Here is a 17,316-nt window from a genome sequence, read left to right on the forward strand (position 1 = left end):
GACTGTCCTCTGCACATTCTTGGTCATGTTTTCTCATATTATTTCTTATAAACTGTGTCAAAGTAGTTAAGGAATACTTTGTGTGACCTTGACCTGTTATTCAATTGTAAAAAGACTCCACAGCATCTAATATGAAAGCCTGAAAGGACACCTGTATTGTGTTATAGATATAGATATAGATATAGATATAGATATAGATATAGATGTGTAGTTGCTTGTGTTATAGATAATTTGTTGCCTATGAAATTGTAAAATTTAATGACATATCCAAACCATTCTCACATCATTAAAGGTAGCATTTAAAATAGGGATCAGCAGAAACCAATTTGCTTGAACCAGTGAGATGACCTAAATGAAATCATGAAGACAGGATAGAAACGTGACCTGTTCTCAGATCTGGTCTTATCTGACTCTGTAATGATATTTAGTGGTGTACTTTCTCTTCCAGCCTTTTCCCACAGAAAAATTAAAAGCAGAGAAGGCAAATTGTCCACTTTTTGGCTGAGCAACTGGCATATTCTCCCAGAAGTATTTTTCAAAGTTATGTTTTGCTGGGCTTCCGTTAAGATTTCTTACCTCCAAAATGAGCGTGGCACTACTAGGTTCCATGGGCACATCACCCTACTCCAAAAATCATTTCCCTTGAAATCTTCAACGGAAGCAAGAAAGCATGATTTGATGGGAATTATTAATATCATAAGGAGTGATAGATCATATCTAGGCAACAGGGCAGATGGTGGTCCATAGCTCTATGCTTTTCTTTCCAATACCCTGGTCTATTTAAACAGTGTGTTTTTCTGTACATATTTCTGACAGAAACTGGGACAGCTCTGTGGTTCAGAACTGCTATGCAAAGTTTATAAGAATCTTACTGCACTAAATTTTTATATTTCATTGAGTCTCATTAACAACACAATTGCTGCAGGGTTTACACCTCGAGGAATTGTTACAGGAACTCTTTTGGGAATGGTGCTTCATATAAGATTTAGTCCAGATGATCAACAAGTGGCAGTATGTGCTGGAAATCAGATCTACATGTTAAGTGCAAAGGTGAGATAGCATTGTTTGTAGCCATGGTACTGGTATTTCTTTTACTTAATCACTTTCAAATAAAATCATGATAGAGAAATGTTAATAAAATTAAGCAAAAACATTCATTTTGTGTCACAAAATAAGTAGGAACTGGCACTTGATAACGCATCATATATCAGATAGAAGACTATGTTTAAAGAATTGAAATGAAACAGTATCTCAATAACTTAAAAGTAGAAAATATTCTTAGGTCATCTGAAAAACTGTTCCTATATCATTCAGTCTGAAGAAGCAAAAGTAATGTGTAGTGGCTTTGCCAGCAGGATGGTATACTGGACTTCAGTTTCAGTAAGAAAAATCTTACTGAATTATACTTTGAAAACAAATCTGACAATGCTTAGCAAGAGTTATTAATTATTAAACCACTTAATTGTTAATTTTATGTTGAAATCTATTCTGTTTTTATTTTTGACTCAATTAATCACAGAGTGAAGCTATACTAGCTGAATTGGATGGACACCTGGCTCCGGTGACTGCTGCTGAGTTTTGCACATGGGAGAAAAGTATTCTCATATCAGTGTCAGAAGACAGAACCTTTAAAGCAAGGAAATTGTAAAGATGAACTTAAAAAAGAATAATTTAGTGAATATGTGAAGTATTCTTATTTATTCCCCTTGAAATATGCTCTGAAGATTAAGTAAAAAAATACCTTGGACTTTATGGAGATAAGGACATTGTTCTTCAAATTGCTTGGGAAATTATAACAAAAATTAATTACTCTTTTTTAAAAGAACAATACCGGTTTTGTATATTCAAAACTTGCCACATTGAAGTATTAGCTTCAATGAGTATTATCATCTGACAAATAGAAATAATATATTTTGATCACCTTGGCTGTAACTGAAGTGTTTCAGGTATGCTCAGCTGAAGGAAAATATTTCCCTTTGAGTCTGCTGATATAAATTTGAATTTTCCTTTTTGGGGTTATTGGACTGGGTTACTGTATGCAATGCAACCCTCTCATTTTTCCTTTCCCTTTCCCTTTCACCTTCCCCTTTCACCTTCCCCTTCCCCCTCCCTTTCCCTTTCCCTTTCCCTTCCCTTTGCCTTTGCCTTTGCCTTGCCTTTTCATAAATTTAGCTAAAATCACTGAGAGATCAACCTAAGAAAAATTGATACTTTTTGTGTCCGTATCATGTGAGTTTGCCCTTTTCCCCCAGGGATGATTATCAGGTGGACAAAACCCTTCATAAATGGAAAAAGGTGCTGAAAAAAATTCCTTCCTAAGAACATCACTTTCGATGCCTGTATTTCTCTGTTTTCACTATGTGACAGCTGTTAAAATTGTGTTTTCCATAGATATCTAAGTAGATACCTATCTTTATATAATTTTAATTTTTTTTTTTTTATCACAAGGTGTGGGACTATTCTACCAGTCAGTTAATATATCAGTCAGGAATAATAACAGGTAATTTTTCTATTTTTAAATGTATTTTTGCATAGCAAAAACCTTCTACCTCTAAATAATAATGTATGATTATTATAGAAGTTTTGGGTTGATTTAGTGAAAATAATCCTTGTAGACAAGGTAGCAGTAAACGTAATATCCTTGAAAGCCAACAGTACATAGCTTTTCCTTTAAAGTCTGCTTCCCAGTGGATAGTTTTAGTGTACTTTCATAAACAAGTCTGCAAACCATGTCACAGCAGCTTGGGTGACAGGGTGAAAGAAACCACTGCCATGGCAGCTTAAGTGATGGGCAGTCCAGAGACCTGCAAACAGAAAGCCCTCAGCAGCACAAAGGCTGAGACACACAAAGCTCTGTGCAACCATTGAGAACTGCAGTAAGGACTTTTTCCCCCGTCTTTATAAATAAGAAGATTCAATTTTGAATAACGTATTTTAATTAAATATCGGAATTGTGTCTACTCTAGAAATGCTTTTATCTTTCTTTTTTGAGCAGCATTTCCTTTGCTAAGTCTGCTAATTGATGAAGAAAACAAACAGATTATCACTGGATGTGCTGAGGGACAGGTAAGAATTGTTCATTAAACTCAGTCTCTATGTCAAGAGTCAACTATTATTGATGCTTCTGTCTATAAAAAAAGTTCACAAACTGCGTAAGTTTTTTGAATTGTTAAAAGAGTTATTTTAGTAAGCATAATTCAGTGCTTTTAGTGTAAACCATAAATGGTAAATAAGACCTCAATTACAATACAGTAATTTTTTCCTGAAAACCAGGAAAACTTTTAAAAGCACAATCAGTGATTATGTAAGAAGAGCACACTGAGAGACTATAAATATATCTGTTTTAAAAGAAAAAAGGTGAAAAATAGGATTCACCTATTTTGGCCAAAAAAAGAAATGCATGACAATTAAAGGGAAGAGGTTATGATTTCACCATATGAGAATTCTAATAAAAATGTGGTAAACATGAATATCCATTTCACTGCCTCTTTAATGGTAAGAATATATTTACATGATAATTTCCAGATGTTTTTCTTCAGCGTTACTGTTCAGTAATTGTAAAAAATAGTCCTCCGGGGGTTCCCTGGGTTCCCAGCCAGTCCGGGGAGTGATCCTCAACTGACCGGTCCGCAGGGAGGGGTAGATGAAACCCGGATAACTCCACCAGACAAAGACGAGACGTCTCCCGAGCAGTAGGATCCAAGAGGTTTATTGTAGGAGAAAGAAGGAGCAGGAGGAGAAGGCAAGGAGCAGCAACACTCTCAGAGGAAAAACTGACTCTGGGAGCCCAGAACAAAGGCGGGACCGAGAATATAAGGGCAGAGGGATAGGAGTGGCTAGGGTACAAATCAACCAATGGGTAACGGGTAGAGGGGAGGAGACGGGATGGGGTGACATACAATGAACCAATCGGGATACAGGAGAGGAGTGGCATTCCAACAGGGTCCAATGGGGTTAACAGAACAGAGGAACTTTCTAGAACCGGGGAGTGTGTTAACCTTTGATGGGCAGCCTCAACTGGGGAGGGGAGCAACATGTGATTGACAACTTTTGTCTATATTGAAGCTGCCTCCCAAGGGAGGGTGGGGACCCCTCCCACAAGTAATTCTGAAGAAAATGGAAGCTTTAGCTGTAGTGGTGTCTAAACTGAGAAAGGTGTAAATGAAATTCATGCACATGACCCAGTGAGCAATTACATGCATGTTACCTGTGATTTTTAATTGTGAGAAATAGTCTATAAGGAGCTTTTTTTCAAAACACATAAACATGTGGGAATTAGATGTACAGCTCAAACTGATCATTGCTGCTTTGATTAACAGTCTTAGCATCTTTAACAACATGTAATTGAAGTTCTTGTCCAAGGTGAAATGCCATATACAAAAGCTCACTAATTACATCTACGGTTTTAAATGTTGGATCTTTAATTTGTATTTATGTAAGCTTTATCTTTAGTGTCAAAAGGTTATTGCAATAGCTTTTTCTTTTTCTTGCAGCTTTGGATCTTCAGTTTAATCAGTGATCATAATTACCGTTGCGTAGCACATATCGACTTAAAGAAAGAGCAAGAGAAATTCTGTAATAAAGTGTGGAAATCTGGCAAAGAGATCGGTAGCACAATGCTCCTAGAATGCTGTTTATGGTATTGTCTAGTTTTTACTGGCTACTGAGTGTGTGCTTTTTTTACCATGATAAATTATTGTCAGTGATAGACTTATGAGTCTTAGACTGTGGCATGGAATTCTTACTGAAGCTGATATGTAGTTGGGTATTGGTGAATCTGGAAGGAGTTATGCATGTATGTATTTAATAAATTCTAATGCATCATGTGCACTATTAAGTATTTTTTAAATTGAATTCATTGTCCTAGGCCTCAGTGAGAACAGAACCAGTGCTTAAAAATTAATCCCTTGTCAAAATGGAGTACTATTTCTCAGTTACCTTTGAAGTTCCTATGATTCTCTTTTTTTTTTTTTTTTTTCTTTTTCTTTTTTCTTTTTCTTTTTTTTTTTTTTTTAATCTATACCAGTGCCTTCATAATATGATATTTTTCTGGCTGTGATATTTCTAGTGGTATAACACAGAGTACACATAAGTCTTTATAGGCTGCCCTGGTAACCCCAGCAGAGTGATTCCCTGGTGTCAGACTGGTTTGATCATTCCCTTGTTGTGCCTTGGGATGGCCGTGAGCAGGTGACAGCCTGGGTACAATGGGATGTCACCCTCTCCCTGGTGAGGTACAGACCCCTGGCCCCTCAGCACTGCTGTGGCTTTCCTAGGGAAAGGGAAATCTGGTTTCCCTTGATTGCTCTTTTTCTGGATCAATGACTGTTGTATTCTTACTTGCCTAGTGGTCCAGCTTCCATAATCCTGAAGTCCTAACCTAAGGAGAAAGACTGCTACATTTCTTGTTATTATTTAAAATCTATGGATCTGACTTTCATGTTTGAGAGTGATGTAATGTCTGTGTCTAATGCTAAATTTGATGCTAGTAGTTCCTGAGTGTGAGTTACACATGCAGAGTGGATTGGAGACTCCTTGGGAACAGGGAACTGAGGTGGATTTTCATCTTGCTTTTGGATTATGTTGTAGCTTTAGTGTCAAGAGAATTTTCAGGCTAAGTGGAAAGATATTCAGCATATTTAAGGATTCTTGGAATATGACTTTCAGTGTCACTTCTTGAGATGAAAACACCTAAAATCTGCAAACTAATTTTTAGTTCATAAGTAGGATCTTTGGATTTTGTCTCTAGGTATGTGGAAAAACCTCACATAATAACAAGGAAAACTGGCTCTTAGGAAATATCCATCTTACGAAATAGAAGTTTCTTGAGTGTGGTCTTAGTTTTTCATAACTACTACAAATTCTCTCTTGAATCCTGTATGTTTCCCTTATTTTATTTTGATAACTGGTATTGTTGACTTTCTTAGGTGAAGGGCAAAATAATTCCAAGCTTTGCAAAACTGACAAGATGAGACCAGAAGGATTAGTGGAAACATCATTGCCTATCCTCTTAAATGAGCATTGTGACTTTTTTGTATGTTTCCATAATGAAGAAAATACGTAAGTCCTTTAAAATATCACTTAGTATTTGAGTCAAATTTATTTCTTGGAGATCCTATTGGTTCTTGGATTATTTTCACTGCAAATTTGTATTTTTTTAAAAAGGCAATAGGAAAATCAAATAATGCTTTTAGAGATCTGCAAGTTTTAGTGGCCAACTCTTAGGAAGATAATGTACACAAGCTAATACAAAGTTAAAACTGGATTTTATTCTGAAAAATAATTCTATAAAAATGTCATTGAGAATATCCATTGTAACATCTATTGATACCAGCTGATCAGGGAAGATGAGTTAAAAAGTAATTAATAAATTTGTTTTGAGTTTGCTTTCCTAAAGAAATATCTGATGTGATGATCACTGTGTGACTGTGTCAGTTTGTCTTCCAAATTTAAATAATTTTTGAACTACATAACCTGCTCCAGTCAAACTTCTGTCAGAGGGACAGATGTTTCAGAATATGATACTTTTACTCATTCCCATGGAATTGGTTAGCCAGGTAGAATTAATCCTTGCATTGCATTTCTTTCCTGAAGAGAAGTTTAACCACATTATCAGGCACCTGGAGATCTGTTCAGGACACTCCCACAAGAACTGTCTCAAATAACAACCTGATTATGTTCTAATTTATGATTGTCACTTGTATAAATTATTTCTCAGCCACACCACATTTTAGAAAACTCTTGTCCTAACCTTTGCTCTGTGGTGGGTTATTCAGATGGAACTGATTAATCTCAGGTTAGATATATAAATAACTTTTGATAAACAAAGAAGAAAAATATCTAGCAGTCCTGGGCAATTTTGGTTGTCTTTATGTTAATTTAAGTAATTATTCACAGTTATTTTCATGATGCCTGCATATTTAGAAGTACCACCATTGAGAGGAAGGAAGTGGTGATTTTTAAGATGCACATCTCAGACATATTTTAATGTAGTGACAGCACTTGAAGTTCAGATGATGAATTATTACAATCTGTCTTATTACTTGTATAATACCACTCTCAAAAGTATCAAAGCTTTGCCTTCATCACAACTGTAAGTTTGATTTGAACAGCAGCACATCTTTAAAGATGACAAGTTTTATGGCAATAAAGAACCCATCATGTCCCTAGTGAAGTTGTTCAATTTTACCTCTAGCCTGAATTACCCTCTTTTCATATACAGGCTTTTAGTATGTCTTTTACTCTGTTAGTCCAGTGCCAGCCACTATCGTGTTCCCACCTTGGACAGCAAATTACAGCTCATGAACAAATTTCCTCTGCACTTCTGGATAAAATAGTTTGTACCTTGTAGAAAGCATGTTTTGTGTAATGTTTTTAATATTTGATTTTGAAATTTATTGTCTAATTTATTTTTTAATCCCCTTTTGGGACATAGTTGCCTGAAATAGATCCACAGTAATAGATTATTTGAAATAATTTTCTGAATTGAGATAACATCACTTTCCCATACCTACCTGTTACTGCTTCACAGAGTACATCTAAGGTCTATTCTTTCAGCTATCACATCGCAGCTGAAGGTTTTGTTCTGCTTATAAACAACCATGGCCATTAAATTCTTACTATTAATTCAGTTCCATTATATTTTGTGTTGAGAGTTTTGTGCTTATAAAATTTTTTTTCTATTTATTTTTTAAAGACAGTGTGTTGGTTTTAGCAGGTGCTTCAGATTTGTCTGAACAATTGAGCAATCCCTGATATATTTTCCTGTCTGCAATGAAAAGTAACAATGAAACAATTTTGGAACACTAATGTCCAAAATTAGGCATCTCCTACTTTCCTAAGCTTTTTGACATTGAGCAATCTCATCATAATGGATTTTGTTATTGTAAAGCCTGAGTGAGTTAAACTTCCTGGATATATCACTTTATGGTGTTTGTAATAACTTGATAGTGACACTTCTTTATACATAATTCAAAAAATTTGCAAATTAAATCAGTCTGTTACTGCCATAATGAAAGTAGTGCAAATCACAAATAAAATTATTCATATCATGTAAAAGTATCACAAACCAGAAATAAAACTGTCTATTCCAGTCTGCTTCTTAACATATTTGACTGTATACATTTAGGGTTTGTTTTTTTTTTTTTTTGTTGCTGTTGTTTTTTGTTTGTTTGTTTGGGTTTTTTGGTTTTTTGTTTGTGTTTTGCAGGGGGGATAAAAATAGTACTAAGTTCACCATGGGGAACTTTTCATACTGAGTTACAGCTTCATATTTTTCATATCCTTACTTCAACTCTTGTGGTCTGATTTTAAATCAAACTAATAAGTCTACTGACTCCTATTTGGAAAATTTATTAAAATGTTGATGCCAATTTTTATTTATTGGGGCATCAAAATTTTTTTAGTTTTTTTGAGAATGACAACTGTTATTTTGTAACAATTATCTTATGCCTGATAATATATTTCGTCTTTGAGGCTGTTAATTGAAATTAACAAATCCGTTGGTTTACTGTGTGGTGCTTGCAGAAGCTGGATTTCATTACCCAACTGCAATAGTGCTGCCACTAAGCACAGGCTGAGACAGACATTCCAGACTTGCCTGGGGTTTTTTCCCTTCAGTTTGTGCTGGCTTTTCTCTTGCACTTTAATTATGTAAAAACATACATTGAATTTCCCTGCGTTTTGGGTGCTCATGTAAAAGTGGCAAAAGTAAACTACGAGTGGATTTGCCTCTTGGTTTGAATTTTCTTTTTGTGTATATGATGCTTTTACAGCATCTCCCAACTCTTACAAATGACAGTAATTTTTTGAAGAAAATTATTTCCTGTGCAGTTTTAGATGTGCCATGAAGCACTTACATGAAATCAAGGATTGTGTTCTGCTCTCAGTTTTCAGAACTTCACCAATTTTGCTTGAAACTTTGAGCTACAGATTTGGAAAAAAAAAGCTTTAAATTTAATGTATTTTTTCTGTGTGTGCTTTATTATTGTTATACTGGGACTGGGCAATGAGCATTAAAAAACCCGATTTCTGTTTGTTGTGTGGTAGTAAGAAAAGCTTCTTTACCCTACTCAGATATATTTTTCTCCTTGTTTTAATAGATATTCTTCCCAGAATACTGGCTATTTTTGGATAGGAACCTCTACTGGCTTGTCAATAATTAATTTGGCAAACTTTGAATTAGAAGCTCTTTTATCTTACAGAGGTATGTTTAAAAGCAATATGATTACATTGTGATTGCTTTCGTTGTCTGACATAAATAATGTAAGAATTCAGTTGTGAAATGGCAGAATACAATAGAAACCAAATGTTTTTAAACATGTTTTTTTCCTAATAGTTTGTGTATGTTTTCCTGGCCCTGGTGACTTTTCTCAGAGGACATGTTTGTGCTAGATCTGTGTAGTGGCTAGCAATGAATTTTTACTCAATTTTGCAGTTAATAAGGGTTAAATATAAGGAATGTTATTCTACTCCATTATAATTTGAGGGTAAGATAGAAGTATATACTCTGAAGACAGTGGATTAGGGTCATGTCAAATTAGTATGAGTGATTTTTTTGTGTGTGTCTTAGAGTTAAGTTTTTTCCTTGTGAAATGCAGGTATTATTTTATAGCACTTTGTTCTTCTTGGTAAAGATTACAGTGATCTCAGCATTTGGATTGCCATATCATGTGCATTAACAAGGAAGGCAGTTAATGGAAAGGTGAGTATACAGTAAAAATTGCTTTAATAAATGTTAACAGTTATTTTCAATATTTTCAATAAATATTTACACATTTTGCTAACAGATTAGTGCACAGATTTGTATTATTTAATGTGATTTACGCAGTAATTTCTTTGAAGAGGGTTGATTCTTCATTATGGAATCTGCTAATTTGAAGCTCTCACAGGTTATATACAGTCTAAAGTGATTAAAAAGGAAAACGTGAATTGTTACAGTGTTCAAGATGTACCTTGAATATCAAGAATGACCACTGAAGAAGCAGAGGAAATATTTTAAGGGAAAAAAAGTATATAAACATTGTTATACCTTGTTTCTCAAAAAAATGTTAGTATGTGCTACTTCTGAATCCTTCTAAAGGATCTGTCAAAGCTTTTTGGGTTGTTGTGGGAGGATGGATTGCAGGAAAATAGAGATAGTGCTGAAGGCAATCTTACCCCTAAGGAGTTGCAGCTGTACTAATTACCAAAGAGTAGGAATAGCCTTGCCTTTAATAGGTCACAGCTGTGTCCAATAAGGGTGGTCCAATAAGGATGGTCCAATAAGGATGTGTGTTATAAAAGAGTGAGTCAGCTAATTGAGAGGAGCATTAAGGAGTTGGAGTTGGTTGTACTGCTGTAAGGAGCAAGGGTCAGGCAGCTGTGCTCAGGACAGAAAGGGTTAGTATGTGTTACTAGGGTCAGGTGTTCATGATAGGGACAGGAAGAAGTCAGCCAGCCAGCCATGTGGAAGAAAGATAAAAGGAGTCAGTGCTGTGAGGAGCTGCCTGTGAGAACTCACAGAGAGAAGGTATGAATGTGTTACAGTAAGATAATAAACTAATGGTGACAGTCAGTTCCCATCCACTGTTGACTGCTGCTAAGCACCGACACCAACGACTGGTGGCCTGCATGGGGATGGATCCTGACAGGTTGTGAGAAAATCTCTGTTGAAAGCCACCAGAAGTGATTTTAAGAAACTGGAAGGCATTCTTATCTCTATCCTCCATTTTTGATTTTGCAGTTTTCCTACAGGTGTAAGCTCAATCTAGGCTACATATCTCACATGGAAGTCTTTTGCTTTAGAGAAGAATTTTGTTTAAATTCAGCTCTTAGCATGTTCTCATCATGTTGCTGAAGCCAATCTTTCTTCCATGTGTACTTCTTTTCTCACAGCTCTTACTGCAGAGTTGTCTCTAGTGTAGGTGGTGTTGGAATTTCTGTCACTGTTATGTATGTAAGTTTGTTAAAACACACTTAAGCAAATTGGCATATTTTTGAAGGATAGCTTTAAGCACTCTACCACTTAATGTTCTTCATGACTAAGCCCATGGATATTTTTTGATTAATTTTTATAAGTTTTAGAAATTGATTTTATTTTTCATTATCTATGCATTATGTTTTGAACTTAAATTATTAAGTAAAGGGAGTGTTAATTTATGGTGATTGCTGCAGGTTTTATGCTTGATTGCCTCGATGTTTGAAGATATGATTGCTGTGTTGGAAGTTAACCTTCCTGAATTGGTAAGAGCTCAGCACAGTGATTTTTTTCCATGTGGAAATGAGAAAAGTCTATCAGTTATTGCCAGATATAGAATTATTAAATATTTTCTCTCCATGTTGGATGATGTCTTTTTTTATCTGGTACTACAGTGTGTCATATGATTTTCTGCAGTGCTGCTTGTTGCCATGGTTTGATTTTACTTCTTTTCTTATCATGCTTTAGTTGCGTTGAGAGGGAGAAATCCCAGAATCACAGTATGGTTGAGTTTGGAAGGTACCTCTTCAGGTCATCTTGTCCAACCACCCTGCTCAAGCAGAGCCACTTGGAGTCATTTGCCCATCACAGTGTCCAAACAACTTTATACTATGTCAATGGAGGGCGATGCCACAACCTCTCTGGGCAGCCTGTGTCAGTGCTCAGTCACCTTCACAGTAAATAAGTGTTTCCTAGTGTTCAGAGAGAACCTTCTGTGTTTCATTTTTTGTGTATTGCCTCTTGTCCTCCTGCTGGGTTTAGGACACAGAGCCTGGCTCTAGAGTCTGCTGTAAGCCTGTATCTATGGGCTCATGCCTCCTCTGCTGCAGGACTTTGCCTTTCACCTTGTTGAGCTTCAAAAGGTTGCTGTCTGCCCATTTATGCAGACAGTCTATGTCTCCCTGGATGGCAACATAACCTTCTGCTCTTTAAGACACTCCTCTTGGCTTTGAGTCATCAGTAAACATGGTGAGCGTCACTCTGCTCCCCATGGAATTATTATACCCATGGAATCATATGGAATGGAGTTATAACCTCTAGGTTACTCCACTAGTTTCTGCTTTCCAACTGGACTTTGATCATCACAGTCTGGCCCTGGTTGTTCATATGTTTTTCAATCCAGCTCAATGTGTGCTTATCCAGACCACAGTTGATCAGCTTCTTTGTGAGGCTCTTATGGGAGACAGTGTGGAAAGTCTTATTGAAGTCAAGGTTAATCATCAGTTAATATTAGCAAAACTGGAATCCAGCATGTAAAAGCAATGCTCTATGAATTGAGTCAGGGCCAAGGCTTGTCTGTGCTGCTGAATATCTGAGATGATAACTAATGCACTGTGCCGAACTTGTTTTCATTAAAATCTGATGGCTATTGGACATGTACACACACATGCAGACAAATAACTAAAAATGAGTTTTGGCACCTTTTTCTAATCTGAAACTTGTTCCTTGCATTGATCATTTTTTTGTGCTTCATTTTATAACTTAGGGGTACTTTATTGGCAAATTCTTCATTGTGTAAAGGTTTAAAGAAGAACATGAAAGAACCTTCTAGTAAAACACTTGGTAAGTATAAACCAATCCTGAAATTTATTAATAAACTTATATTTTTAATAACAGTCACTGACATCTAGCTGGCTTATGCCTAATACAATCAGTAAGTTAATTTTTGTTTTAAATATATATTGCTTTATATTTTCACTTCAGTAGGAAGAATTTTAGACTTCTGTTAATATTTTATATCATACATACATAATTGCAGTTAAAAATTATGGCTAGAAGTATTTTTCTTTTTTTCAAAAACTATTGTCTGAGAATTTTCTGTGAATTTTAAAAGTGTTAGAGTGTAGAAGGTTTAAATTTTTCTAAGTCATTCTTTTTCCATAGCATGCAGTAAATTTTTCTGTATAATTTGTCATTTCTTTCTTAACTTCGGTTATGAAATATACCAAACAGATGTTTTGGTGTATTTTGTTGTTCTGAATAATCTTCTGCTAGTACTGGATGTTTAGGAAGTTAGTTTTTGTCTCTATATTCTATTGCTTAAAAAAAGAGACCTGATGTCCAGTTACCATCGAAGCACTTGTAGCTTTTTTGGTGAGCAACAATCCTTACCATTTGCATGTATTGTGCCTGTTAGAATGTCAAAGGTTATATCGCTAAGGTTTCATGGTGTTTTCAGAATACATCTACAGAGTTTTAGCTAGAATTCCAGGCTGCCTTGGATACCCAGCACTGACAACTGTGTTGTCAGCTGCCTTTGTTGACATCCCATGATCAGATGGGTAAATGCTGTAATGAAATCCTTTGGTCTCTTCAGGTGTGTGGTACTGGGAGCTTCTCAGGAAGGGCCTTTTTGTGCCTCATTGCTGCATAAAGAGAAAGGATAATTAGTAGCATTTGATGTGACTTCTACCCTCAGCATAGATCAATGTGTCCCAGCATGCTGGGTGTTTTCCCTTGGAATATCAACAAAATTTCCCACTTTATGACGTTCATTTGTTTACTTTGTTTCTGCTAATATGAAATACTCAGTTTGGAGCTGAGGGGTGCCCACTGGGCTTCCTAGTACAGCACTGGGCATGCAGACATTAACCATGGTCTGAGCCATCCAGGAGCACAAATGCTCACAGGTACCCACCAGGCAGCTTGTTAATGATCTTTTGATCCATTCCTTAGTCCAGATATAGGCTGTGAATACATTATAGCTAATGCATACAAAGTCTAAGCAGAGGCAGTTAGAAAACACATTTTTCTAACTGAAATGAATGGTGAGAAAAGTGATTCCGAACAATATTCTTGCGACTTTAAAGTTTAAAGAAGTTCCTACTTATTAATGTAATTGGAGGAGGGATGTTCTACAATGTAGCAATTCATATATCTTTCCTTTTCTCAGTAATCATTGTTTTAGGATGATTTGTCATTTATGTTTCATAACATAAGGAAACATTAAGTATTTATACTGTATGAAACTATCTAATGTTAAAAAAACATTTAATGTAAATTAAATTATTTCCCTGCAGTACTAAAGAACACAGTGAAGGATAAACCTTTGGTTTTCCATAATAAAATTAAGTCATCAGGATATACAGTAGCACCAAGGTGAGTAAAAATATTACTGCTTTCCCTGTCTTATTGGTGTGTGATGTTTTTTTCACATAATTATGTAGGCTTATGACTGTGAAATTAATCACCTGTGAAAAATAGTAATGATATTATCAAAGAAAATAATTTAAAAAACATAATGTAAACCAAAATGTTCACAGCCTCTGGTCATTGGCCAACTTCCTTCTGAAATCCCTATTTAGTGTCCAGGTTCTTTCATCTGACTACACTCTTGTTCTTTCAGTTTGCAGAATGTATTGTCTGAAAACTTTATTTGTATGGATTTTGACCTTCAGAATGTGCTATTCAACAAATTACTCACAGAAATCAAGGTCTAAACTCAGGCATTAGAATATTAGACATTTATATTGTCATCAAAGTGTTCATTCTCTTATCTATTGACATTACCCACGGATGTAAATAGTAAGAAGGAAATAGGTTGCTTTTGTTTGAAAAAAGCTGTTTCTCCCCTGCAGAGGATATTTCCTATGAAAGTGCATGTTTTCTCTCTTGTAGAATGGCCATGTTTTCTCCAAATACTAACCTGAAAAAAAAAGAGGCATCTAAGTGGAAGACCAGTTGTAAATGGTAAGGCATCTAGTGGCTCTGTTAGAGGAGGAACAAATTAAACCAAATTAAAAATATTTCTGCTGTTGGAACTTTTTTAGCAAGGGTTGCCACTACAACTAAGGCTTGGTAAATTTGATATAAATAATAAATAAAATTCATTATTATAATAAAATGTATTTTATATATATTATTATAAATAAAATTCATTACTGCAGCAAGTGATTTGGTTTATCAGACTGTGAATTAAATTTGAGTGCTTCATATAAAAGAAAATATACATATCTATTTTCTTAGATTTGTGTTGGTAGGAATAAAAGGTGCTAAATATGGTTGGAAGCTAAGTCCCAACATGTTAAGCTGCAGTTCTAGTCCAAAAAAATAACTGAATGTGGCACTGGGAGAAGTGATTTCAGATCATGTCCCTCATTCACCCCTAAAATCTTGTTACCTAAATTTAATGCAAACTTACTCCAATGGATTTAAATAGAATATGTGTAATAGTACAAACTGACCAGTGGAATTTTTATCACTGGTCACAAAGAACAAATGTTTTTCTAAAGCTGGCATTTTCGTGTTAATTTGTATGGAACGTTAAATGGGGATATTGCACACATATATTCTCTTATTATATAGTCTTTGCTTTATATAATACAAACATGAAAGTAAAGAATGATTGGTGCCATAACTTTTCTCTTTTAAAAAGAGCTGTTAAAGTGTTAAGAAATCCACTTAATAGCTCAAGACTAAGTTTTTGTAAACCTTGCACACATAGGAAGCCTTTACATGAGTAATTCAGAGAATTTCAACTTTGGTTTAGCACTGTTTTGTATAGGTTAAGCTACTTAGTATTTTAAGTATTGTGTGGGTTTTTTATTTAAATTGCTTTTTTTTAGTTAATATTACATTTTGCCACAAGGTCTTTGTAAACAAGGTAGAATTTAGATTCTTTAAATTCTTTTGTGACTTAAGAAATTTTTTTTTTTGCCAGACAATGTTAATTCCTCATCTTGTGAATTCACAACTCTTACTGGTAGGAGTAGTTTAAATATAACAATTTAAAATTAATTTGGCTCCTACAGTGGATTTGACATATCTTCTTCCAGCTAAAATTTACATAAAGATGTTTACAATAATTCCCAAACCACATTTATTTCATGTAACTGAAGATGTACTCTTTTTTTTTTCTTTTTCCCCTCTTTGAAGCAAAAATAAAGAATATCCATTGGAAAGTTATCCTCCAATCAAATATGAGAAAGAGATATCTGTTACTTGTAAACCAACCCCAATTTTTTGTCTTCTATATTCTGGTAAGTACAAGCTTTATAAAAAGTGCAGTTGTGTCAGTGTGCAGAAAGAAATCCAAAATTTGTGCGACACAGTTTCTAAAGATTGGGGATTTTTAGTGTGGATAAATTCACAGAAAACTTTCTGGCAATACCACATACTGTTTGTTCATAATTTTTTACCATGCAAGCTGTTACTTCATATGCAACAGGATTCTCTTTCTGATTTTATGTCTCGTTTCCTTTTGAATTTATTCTTTGACTTTCTCACTACTACTTGAAAACTAAGTTCTTTCACTAAAGAATTTATTTTCTTACACACTTACTTAGTTTCATTAGGGTATATTAAATACTGAAATTCTGTTTCAAAATACTCATATTATATAAATATTATTCAATTACTGTAAATTGAAATATTAAAAAAAAGAATTTTGTGAGATCCAAAGAGAGGCATTTTTAACTGCTTTGGATAAATGACTCTTGTAACAGGTTTAGTCAGTTCCAATCTAAATATGATTAAGCAGAAAGCACTTCCTAGATTAGCAATCAAGCATTCTACCATGTATATAATGCCAATGTACACCCTGCAAGACAAGATATTTTCAAAATATTTAAGAACTTAAATATTTTTAAGTGTTTTGAGGACAAGAACAACTTTCATCCTCAGTAAATAAAAGCAATTAAATGCAATCAGTCACTTTGCTAAAATATATTCCAACCATCTCTGTTCCCTAGAGAGTTTTGCTAGTATGTTTTAAGTATAAATCTCGTAGTTTGAGGAAGAAACACCTTTCTCTTTTTTTTCTTTGTTTCTCCCACATCCATGCATGTACACACAGGCTTCAATAAGCCCAGTTTAGCAAAATTTTCAGGTTTTTTTTGAGTTAAGGAATTTTGTTATTTAGAGAATATGTCAGGACAAGAAATGAATTTGCCTACAAAATCCTACCACATTCTGCAACACTAATTTGTGATGTTCAAAAAAAAATAGTGTTAAACATATGAAATGAATATCTGGATTTTGTTTTGTTATAGTGACATACATGATTTTTATGATTAAAAGAAGCAGCATATTATGTCCTTTTTGCTTTCAGATGTAAATCATTAAATGCTCTTCTTTATAGGGGATGGAGAGCTGTTGGCTTGTGGCCAGGCTGACAAAAGTCTGCTGATATTCAATTCCAATCTCGCTGATGTACATGATGTTTTTTCAGGTAAATTTATTAATTATATTATAAAAATATATAGTATATGGTTGAGTTTGCTCTAAAATAGCATGGATTCCACTTACATCACCCTAATAACCAGAAAGAGGGAGTATTGATGATTTGAGATGTAAAATTTATTTCTCTGATTGCTTCATTTTGTCCTAGAATTAAATGGACTACCAGGTGTTCCCATTTC

The 17,316-nt window shown here is 34.7% G+C and overlaps 1 protein-coding gene across 1 annotated transcript in view; it reads left to right on the plus strand.

Annotated features, from left to right (window-relative positions):
• WDR27 (WD repeat domain 27) overlaps positions 1 to 17,316 on the plus strand; it is a 91,503-nt gene that overhangs the window by 2,538 nt on the left and 71,649 nt on the right. Inside the window, exons 3-16 of the mRNA XM_053972410.1 lie at positions 926 to 1,050; positions 1,520 to 1,633; positions 2,449 to 2,500; positions 2,993 to 3,066; positions 4,494 to 4,608; positions 5,928 to 6,060; positions 9,102 to 9,205; positions 9,636 to 9,703; positions 11,155 to 11,302; positions 12,458 to 12,520; positions 13,978 to 14,056; positions 14,576 to 14,647; positions 15,833 to 15,936; positions 17,037 to 17,126. Coding sequence (XP_053828385.1) covers positions 926 to 1,050; positions 1,520 to 1,633; positions 2,449 to 2,500; positions 2,993 to 3,066; positions 4,494 to 4,608; positions 5,928 to 6,060; positions 9,102 to 9,205; positions 9,636 to 9,703; positions 11,155 to 11,302; positions 12,458 to 12,520; positions 13,978 to 14,056; positions 14,576 to 14,647; positions 15,833 to 15,936; positions 17,037 to 17,126 — 1,341 coding nt within the window. The remainder of the gene's footprint in view (positions 1 to 925; positions 1,051 to 1,519; positions 1,634 to 2,448; positions 2,501 to 2,992; positions 3,067 to 4,493; positions 4,609 to 5,927; positions 6,061 to 9,101; positions 9,206 to 9,635; positions 9,704 to 11,154; positions 11,303 to 12,457; positions 12,521 to 13,977; positions 14,057 to 14,575; positions 14,648 to 15,832; positions 15,937 to 17,036; positions 17,127 to 17,316) is intronic.

This window comes from Vidua macroura, chromosome 3, assembly GCF_024509145.1.
Source record: "Vidua macroura isolate BioBank_ID:100142 chromosome 3, ASM2450914v1, whole genome shotgun sequence".
Classification (NCBI taxonomy): Eukaryota; Metazoa; Chordata; class Aves; order Passeriformes; family Viduidae; genus Vidua; species Vidua macroura.